The 9972-nt window shown below is 40.2% G+C and overlaps 1 protein-coding gene across 3 annotated transcripts; it reads left to right on the top strand.

Annotated features, from left to right (window-relative positions):
- Positions 1–441: 441 nt before the first annotated feature.
- cul3b (cullin 3b) lies at positions 442–9693 on the top strand. Of its 3 annotated transcripts, none has more exons than XM_056757157.1 (16): positions 442–688; positions 1711–1908; positions 2073–2186; positions 2279–2439; positions 4120–4234; positions 4517–4745; positions 5070–5215; positions 5311–5487; positions 6461–6631; positions 6718–6825; positions 6901–7025; positions 7134–7230; positions 7318–7449; positions 7565–7751; positions 8301–8446; positions 8728–9693. In XM_056757157.1, exons 1-16 carry the CDS (start codon positions 626–628, stop codon positions 8857–8859), a joined length of 2301 nt encoding a protein of 766 aa, XP_056613135.1. In that variant the 5' UTR covers positions 442–625; the 3' UTR covers positions 8860–9693. The 3 variants fall into 3 exon arrangements, with proteins under 3 accessions (XP_056613135.1, XP_056613134.1, XP_056613136.1); XM_056757158.1 differs by having other exon boundaries at positions 655–789; XM_056757156.1 differs by having other exon boundaries at positions 7134–7449.
- Positions 9694–9972: the final 279 nt, after the last annotated feature.

The raw sequence follows: 9972 nt of genomic DNA on the forward strand, positions 1-9972 counted from the left end.
GCTCAACACAGTAGACCCATATTAAATAAATATAACAACAAAAAATAAAGCGAAACATAACATAAACAAAGTAAGGAAATAAATAATATAAAATAATATAATTACAACAGATTATACAATACAAACAGATAAGATCATTTAAATGCATTTTGATTTCATAAGCAATTTACGTGTACCGGCGTAAACAAACACGTCACCCCATGGCCATATGTCTATGACCGTCGAGCGCCCCCTAAAGTACGATTCGGGAATTGTTTGAAAGCTACAAAAATTTACAACATGATCATCAATACATTTAATTATAAATAAAAGTTACGTTTTCTAAATATTGATACACTATTATATAAAATAATAACGCATTGATATAAGAATATTATGTACGTGATTCCTCATTACCTACATCCCGCGAGATTTACCTCAGCTTCGAGAGGTTGCGCGATTTGCCCGTCCGCCATCTCTGAGAGGAACCTGAGAAGTGAAGCGCGCCGAGCGGCTTGTCAACAAACCAAAGAGTGAAACTCATTACGGCCGAGTGGAGGCTCAACGGTGCCTCGGTGTATGTTCCCCGTCTTTGCCCGGAGACGATTTTCATGTGAAAGGAGACAGCGGCGGGGAATAAGACGCCATGTCTAATCTCAGCAAAGGAGGCACCAAGAAAGACACCAAGATGAGGATACGAGCCTTTCCTGTGAGTATGATCGGCGGAGAGACGCTCAGAGCCGGCGAGTTCATCACTTGATCACCGGGGATTGAAAATGACAGGCCTGTGTGAACCAATCTTTATAAACGGTTTGTGTTTGCTCACGAATCTCTCGACATTAAATGACCACCTTGAGAAAAACCTTGAGTTTATATGACGGCGCAGTCACAGTGTCAGGCGGAGCTGCTTGTGTCGCTTTTATAGTTACAATTAACTTGAGCCTGTTAACGTTAGCTGCCCAACCCGTTCAAAGCAACAGATAATCACTGAGAAATGCGTGATGACGCACTTTTTCATCGCACTTTTTTGCAATTAAAGTGCATCAACGATTCACTCAAATGGCCTTAATCAACATTATTTGATGTTAAACCGTTGTAGAAGTTTGACTTTTTTCGTCTTCACACGTCCTGTTTAAATGTTTCACGTCACGCATTGCCTTTGTATGTGACGTCACGTAACACTCGTTTGTGCATATTAATAAGTTAAAATAGGTTCGTAAGAATAAGTTAATAGCACGTTGCTAAGAGTGCCACATAATGAACAACTGTAGGAGAAGCCTACTTGCTTTGGGATATTCTCATCGTCTAAAATGTACTTTGTTGGCCTAAGCTTACTTGGGGAAGCTTTTAAAAACACATTATGGTACCGATGTATATGACATTTGCATCTGCGGCACTTTGGGACAGAAAATTGCTTTCAGCGCTTAGAAATCATTCTGAGATGCTTTTTCACCTTCATTCATAGCCTTTGTAATGCAGACTGTTACTGAGTATTTAACATATGGAATTACAGGGAAATAATAAGGAAGTAGTGCAAATAGCAAGAAACGGCAGTATGTATAATTATACACAGTATGTGTATTACTTGCTTTATAAGCCTTACACACTTTTGTGAGATGTTGGGGTTGAAAAGTGTGCCGTAAACATAAATGCTGTCGGTTGTCATTTTGCGACGATGTGGTGTTTTTATGGAACACCTTTTTCACCTGAATGCTTTTCTTTCTCTCACAGATGACCATGGATGAAAAGTATGTCAACAACATCTGGGATCTCTTGAAGAATGCCATCCAGGAGATCCAGAGGAAGAACAACAGTGGGCTTAGCTTCGAGGAGCTCTACAGGAACGCCTACACTATGGTACTGCACAAACATGGAGAGAAGCTCTACACGGGACTGAGGGAAGTGGTTACCGAACATCTCATCAACAAAGTAAGAGCTTACTGAAGACGAGAACGATAAATGAGAGTTCATGTTCCGATACCTGGAATGGGTTAAGGTGTATGAGGTGTACAGTGCTCCTCTGCTGGTTATGATATGATATAGCTGAAGTGAGGTTTTCGGAGGGTGTACTGACTTCTGTCATCCTCTCAAAGGTACGAGAGGATGTGCTGAACTCCCTGAATAACAACTTTTTGCAAACACTGAATCAAGCCTGGAATGACCACCAGACTGCTATGGTGATGATCAGAGACATCTTGATGTACATGGTGGGTGCTTGCAAGTGTTGCTTTGTCTTGGTGATTTGTGGTCGGTTCGTGTGTGTAATCTACTCTCTCCTTTCCTACCCATCTTCCCTTAGGACCGAGTGTATGTGCAGCAGAATAATGTCGAAAACGTCTATAACCTGGGTCTCATCATCTTTAGAGACCAGGTGGTTCGTTACGGTTGCATCCGGGACCATCTTAGACAGACTTTACTAGACATGATCGCCCGTGAGAGGAAAGGCGAGGTAGTGGACAGGTGGGTGTCTTGTCGGAGTCTTTAAGCACACACATAGTGGCAATGCTTGTTGGGTAGGGGTCCTCAATCCTGGTTCTCGCATCTCTCTCTCGTTTAACACGCCTGATTTAAATCCCCAGGTCGTTAGATACAAGCTCCGTGAACGAACTGTGTTCCAATTGACATGATCCCTACACAGTGTTCACTGCTCTCTATTCCCTGCACACAAAATCTGTTGAAGTTGACTTTACTTAAGAACACACCCTCACAGACAGACAAAACTTACTCCAGAAATGTGTAGAGTTGTTTAACCGCAATCATGAGATTAGAGCAGGTGTCACGTCTTGTGCTCTTTATTGCCTTCTTAGTGGAAAGTATACGCTCCGTACGAACTGGAATCATGGCAGAATATGCAGTGATGCCCACTAAGCAGGGCAATTACGGTCGTCTTGAACAAACCTCTGAAGGCTGATGAGAGCGAGGGGACCGGGTTTGAGAACCGCTCCCGTAGGGGGATAAAAAATACCATTTGACATTGAAATGTGTATTTATAATGGAAAGAGTAAATCACATTTCTTTTTCACATTTGCTTTCTGGAGAACACAACAGAGAATAAACATTTTGAAAAAGAGCCCGCACACACTTTATTAAGTCTCCTATTTTTGCCATCGTTGTACTTAAAATCTCTCTTTTTATTATAAAGCTCATTCTGTTCTCTTATTTTTCACCCATGGCTCTCTACTGTACGGTTTCATTAAAGGCATAAAAAGCCCCTAAAATATAACTATAAAATCTCTGATGTAGTTAAAAATGTTGCTGAAATCTCTGGGACAAGTCGAAATGCAAAACTGCGTAATGTGTGCGGATATCTTTTTGCAATTATTATCATCGTGTACGGGGACGAAGTTGAAAATGTTGAATAGAAAAATAAGAGAACAGCATGAGCTTGGCAATAAAATTCTATGTTTATGAACACTGTGACAGTTACACAGTTTTTTCATTTCTCATTTATAAAGTCAATGCCGTTGTTGATATATTAAGCCGTGAATCTCTCTATACGCAGAGTTCCCTTTAACAATGGTTGCTTATTGCTACTGTCTAATGTAATACCAGTTTGATAAAACAACTGCGTGTATAACACAAAGCAAGGGTACACCGAAACCTTATTTTAAATTATTTATTTGTAGAAATATCTTGAAAGTACTCCTGCTGCAGAGCACGTCTTGGTGCGTTTCTTTTTACATAAACACAGCTTAACATCCGTCGTCTTGTTTTGCTTACCATACTGTCTCGTCTTTCACAGAGCGAACGCTAAAAGAAATAAAGAAACAGCTGCCTCCTCGGTTATGTTCGTTTTGTATAGATGCGATCCGGCTTCTCTCCCGCTGAAGTAGGCGGGTTTGTGTGAAGTTTGGTCCAGACACGTGTGTTTAGGGTGGGTTTTTAGAGAAGCATAAAAAACTTGGGCACATTACTTTTAAGGACAGCAAAGATGAGTCATTGGAGAGCCATCACAAAGCCCTCAGTCTGATCGAAAATCTGTGAACAGAACTGAAGAAGCAAGTGTACCGTACAAAAAATTATTAGTTTATTGACTAATAATTCACTATATTTAATTATTGTTGTGTCTTATAATTGAATGGATCTCTCAAGTCATCAGCTTCCATAACAAGGATTGTAAAAGTCTTTACCTTGATATAGGGGAGCCATCCGTAACGCTTGTCAGATGTTGATGATTTTGGGCTTGGAAGGGCGTTCGGTTTATGAAGAGGACTTTGAGGCCCCATTCTTAGAAATGTCTGCCGAGTTCTTCCAGGTTTGTAAAGCTAAATTACAAAATATTTATGCTTAACATTCTACATCACAGCAAGTGAATTAAAGAATAGTTCACCCAAAAGGAAATTAACTGAAATTCATCTTTTGTGTTTCATGGAAAACAAAGTCACTTTGTCTGTTCGCCTTGAAACCATTTGAGATTGACTATGAAATTACCTTGATTTTAACCGTTATGATCCGTTTCTTAAAAAAAATGGGTGTCGTTCTTCTTGAGTTCTTCAACCCGATGTCAATTGTTGTCTTGTTTACTTCTCGTGATCAGATGGAGAGTCAGACGTTTTTAGCGGAGAACAGTGCGAGCGTGTACATAAAAAAAGTGGAGGCGCGGATAAACGAGGAGATCGAACGAGTGATTCACTGCCTGGATAAAACCACAGAGGAGCCGATCGTGAAGGTGGTGGAGAGAGAGCTCATCTCTAAGCACATGAAGACCATCGTAGAGATGGAAAACTCCGGCCTGGTGCACATGCTCAAGAACGGAAAGACAGAAGGTGCACTATTCAGATTCGTAACAACGTCCAAGGTTAATCAAATCGTTTAACGTTGGTGGTACGTTATTGAAGCTTAGTTATTAAGGAACCTCAGTTGGGATAGCTAAAGTTATATTAAATATAAAAAAAGTCAAGTAGGTCGTAGACAGTTGTGTCCAAAAGCAAGTTGGTTCTGCAACTTCTCAAACCAGAGATGCACTTCTTACCTCGACTGATTTTCCATCCAGGTCTCCTCTCTTAATTTGATCTGTTCTCATTGAAAGTGCATTTTGTTAATCTAATATGATGTAGTTAATGCTCTTGTGTATGTGTTTGTGCACCCAGATCTGGCCTGCATGTACAAATTGTTCAGTAGGGTGCCAAACGGCCTGAAGACAATGTGCGAATGTATGAGCTCTTATCTACGAGAGCAGGGAAAAGCTTTGGTGTCAGAGGAAGGAGAGGGGAAGAACCCAGTCGATTACATCCAGGTACTGGAACAAAAAAAATGACACCGCCTTAGAGAGAATACCATCAAATCCTTTTTTCCTATCCTTAATCCGTCATCTACTATTCCTTGTTTTAGGGTCTCCTGGATCTCAAGTCACGGTTCGATCGCTTTCTTCAAGAATCCTTTAACAACGACCGCTTGTTCAAGCAGACTATCGCAGGGGACTTTGAGTATTTTCTGAACCTCAACTCTCGTTCACCCGAGTATCTCTCGCTATTTATAGATGACAAGCTAAAGAAAGGAGTTAAAGGAGTAAGTCGCTTTCTGCATTCCTTCATTTACTGGACATTGACTATCATCACATAAATAACAAACAAAATGCATATCTTGCTCCGAGCTTTTACGGACCTCGCTGCTCTGAGCGTATTTTAAGTGCGAGCGGTATTTATGTTTCTGAAAATGTGAGGCGTAGGGGTTAAATAAATTCAAGGATACATCAGGGACTAGGGATGTAACAACCTTATGGATATCGTGTTATCGCAAAATTGTCTCAATATTATCGTGGTCACATGACTGAAACTATAGGTCTTCTGGATCTAACATAGAGAATGTGTGGAAAAATAATAGATGTGACCTTTGTCGAGATCCATTAATTTAGTTTATAAAAGGTATTTTGAGGTCATGTGACTCATCTCATACTATAACTCACACAGCAACAGTTGTGATTAGAGGATAAAGAAAAGAGGACGCTTATGGCACGTCATCATTTGTCATTTTAAATACCGCAGCAAATATTGTACCGTAGACTTCATACCCAGGTATTGCCTTACAGTGATATTTTGACGTCGGTACATCCCTATTAGGAATTTTTTAGCCCATTATTAAAAGATGTTAAATTTTGTGTACATTATTACAAGTTACATATGAAAGGACATTTGGACAGGGTTAGTTCACTAAAAAGGAGATTTGTAAATATATATATTTTTTCAGTTTACAATGAAAGTTGGGAGTTCGATTTGTCAAGAATTATTTACAAACTAAAAATCGCAGAGGTGTTTCCTTCCAAAGTGGGATGTATATGGATAGTTGTCAAATTAATGTGTAAATTTGCTGTTACAGCAAACAAAAACTAACAATGCAGATAAATCTCTCCTATGTTATGTCATATATATAATATGATATTATTAACAGTTTGAGAAACAGCGTTCACACAGAACTCCAGTTGTAAACGTAATAATATAAAACAGTGTATCTAGTGGATCATTTTTTCATGTTTCTATTCAAGCTGACAGAGCAGGAGGTGGAGTCCATCTTGGATAAGGCCATGGTTCTGTTCAGGTTTATGCAAGAGAAGGACGTGTTTGAGCGCTACTACAAGCAGCATCTTGCCCGAAGACTTCTCACCAACAAGAGCGTCTCTGACGACTCGGAGAAAAACATGATCTCAAAGTTAAAGGCAGGAGCAACTTCTGTACACAATAAAGGGGGAGCTCACAATGATGTTTGTATCCAGCTAACGTGTTTGTCTTTCTCTTTCCACAGACAGAATGTGGCTGTCAGTTCACATCCAAACTGGAAGGAATGTTCAGGGACATGAGCATATCTAACACGACCATGGATGAGTTTCGCCAACACCTTACAACAACAGGGGTAAAAGAAACTGGTCGAAATCACATGCTCTCTGTTGAATCACAGCCTGGCCTGACGTTGTTCTTCTTTTAAAAGGTGTCTTTAGGTGGTGTTGACCTCACAGTGAGGGTCTTAACGACAGGATACTGGCCCACACAGTCTGCAACTCCCAAATGTAACATTCCTCCTTCACCGAGACATGCGTTCGAGGTCTTCAGAAGGTGTTTATGTGTTATGTTGTGTAGTATTTCTTCTTGTTGTCGTGGTTTTCGATTGCGGATGTTTGTTTTTGCGTTCGGTAAACTGTTCTGTCGGCTGTTTTGATGCAGGTTTTATTTGGCCAAACACAGCGGCAGGCAGCTCACATTACAGCATCACATGGGCTCCGCAGACCTCAATGCCACATTTTATGGGCCAGTCAAAAAGGTTTATACACCTATTACGAGCTGTCACACAGAAAATGATGATAAAATTAGACACTTTTATCCTCATCCTGGTTTCTTTTCTCTACAGGAGGATGGGTCAGATATTGTGGGTGGAGCTCAGGTTACAGGCTGTAATGCAAGGAAACACATTCTGCAAGTTTCCACATTCCAGATGACAATCCTCATGCTCTTCAACAACAGAGAGAAATCAACATTTGAGGTACAGTACTTATGTTTAGTGCCAGGATGCCCGAAACGGTCCTGTTTATTCTGTATGTAGATGGTTGTTAAAGCTGTGATGCAAGTTAACCTTTTAAATCCATTCTCTTTCTCAGGAAATTCAGCAAGAGACAGATATCCCAGAAAGAGAGCTTGTGCGGGCGCTACAGTCTCTGGCCTGTGGAAAGCCAACGCAGCGCGTCCTCACTAAAGAGCCTAAATCGAAAGAGATTGAGAATGGCCATGTGTTCACTGTCAACGATCAGTTCACATCCAGACTGCACAGAGTCAAGATTCAAACAGGTAACACCATCTTTTTTTTATGTGGTACCTCTATTGTACTGACATTTAAATAGCTGGCCAAGGAAAGGGATTAGTCTGCATGTCCTAAGCAATCTAAATAGAGCAGCCTTGTGTTGTCAGGGTTTTTCATGACTCAAAATGAGTTGGAGGCAGTGCCATGCTCATCTTGTACACACATTACGTGTAGGCCTACCGTACCTTTAAGTGTTTTTGTGAAGATATCTATCATTGTGTAGAGGGCGGAGCTAATATGTGTGTGGTGCGTGGTCAGGGGTGCGGTCTATGATGGCCAATCACATGCCTGATGTATGGATTTAACAGTAAGGTGACCAGACGTGCCTGTTCCCGGGGACACTGCCTGCACAGGATTTTGGCTGCGTCCTCCAGAGGTCGCGTTTCTGGGGATGCTGGAATGCAAAATATGTGTTTGGCGTGTCATGCGGACCTATCTGCGTCGCGCATCATGTCACTATACGTGCATGGGGCTGAAGGGGTTAACGATAAAAGAGACGCTTTAGTCACTCATGTGCCTGTGTTTTGCTCCTACAGTTGCTGCTAAACAGGGAGAGTCGGATCCTGAGAGGAAGGAGACACGACAGAAGGTGGACGATGACAGAAAACACGAGATTGAGGCAGCCATTGTTCGCATCATGAAGTCCAGAAAAAGGATGCAGCACAATGTTCTAGTAGCAGAGGTACAGAGATAATTTTTTTCAAATAAAACAATACGATGATGATAAAGTTTTTAACATGTTTAATGTAGACACTGAGCAACAGAAATGTTACAGAATTGTGTACGGTCCTCTATAGCACTATATATTTATATAAATCTTTTTATTTAAGAATACAAATAGGTTGTATATGACTCTCGCAGCCTCAGTTAACTGCCTACCAGCTTACAGCAAAATTTGAACATTTGACATTGTATGGAGACATTCAGTCATGTTCATGTTACATGTCCTCTTTTTATTTTCAGGTCACCCAGCAGCTAAAGGCACGATTTCTCCCAAGTCCTGTTGTTATTAAAAAGCGTATTGAAGGACTTATCGAGAGAGAATATTTGGCAAGAACACCAGAGGATCGCAAAGTATACACATACGTAGCATGAACAAAGAGTACGGTGAAATCTGGCACGAAAGAGCGAGTGAAAGTTTTTGGACTTTGCCACATGTTTGACCTGGGACATAATTTTATTTCTTTTTTTTTCGTTTGTTCGTTTCCTTTTTTGTTTTATTTGTACTGGGGGAAATTGGATTGTATTCGATTTATGTTGAATTGTTGGTAGCAATTCACACAAGGCCATTCACTGTATCTGGTTCAACTGTAGGCTTTCACAGAAAGTCTCGGTCTCTATAAGAGAATTGAGTTATCGTGTGCTTGCGCTCACGCCAAGGATCCCAAAACTGTGAATTCAAAGGAATACAGAAGAGATGATTAGCAGACATTTGATGGACGCTAAAAAAATTCATATCGATGTGAAATACCTTTACACATTTGTTTTTATGTCCGTGTAAATGTGTTAATGTCTGTAGCACCTTGTTGCTGGTTGTCTGACACTTCTGGCCACTGGTGTTTGATTCAGAGCATGCTTTTACTCAACACAGATGGACTTACACGCAGTATATGAAAAGATGGTTTGAAGGTGTTTTCTGTCCAGTATTTTTTATCGTTTTTTTTTTGTCCTTGTCTGACCTGGCCAATTGTAGAGGTTGACAAAAAGCTTTCTTTAAAGCTCCTCAAATCTAGTTCAAACAGGACTGGGCGGTTGTGTTTTTCAGCATTAAGAAAGAACTCCTGAAGCATCATATTTCAATGTGTATAAATTGTAAATGACTTATTGTACTCAATGCTGAAGTGAACTGTACAGGGCCTTGTTTTCATCATTAAATGTAGAAAAAGCAAAAAAATAATAAACAGATTGGCCGTTTTGGGTCAGACTGCCTGTTTTGCTCGGCTCTACACAAGGAAGCGTCTCTGGGTCGTGCTATATTTCAACAAAAATAATAGTTAAACAACTAACAATACTTCCAAATCTCAAAGATTTGTAAGTGCTGTAAAAGAAGGTTGGTCATTGTTAGCAAATACATTAATGTAAACAATCAAATGACACAAAATAGATTTGGGGAAGAAATACAGGTTAAAAGTTACAACTATTCAGGTGCTTATTCGATTTTTATTTTGTTAAGCGATATTAAATAATAAATTTGTCTGTTGACCTTGA

The sequence above is a fragment of the Triplophysa dalaica genome, chromosome 9 (assembly GCF_015846415.1).
Source record: "Triplophysa dalaica isolate WHDGS20190420 chromosome 9, ASM1584641v1, whole genome shotgun sequence".
Taxonomy (NCBI): Eukaryota; Metazoa; Chordata; class Actinopteri; order Cypriniformes; family Nemacheilidae; genus Triplophysa; species Triplophysa dalaica.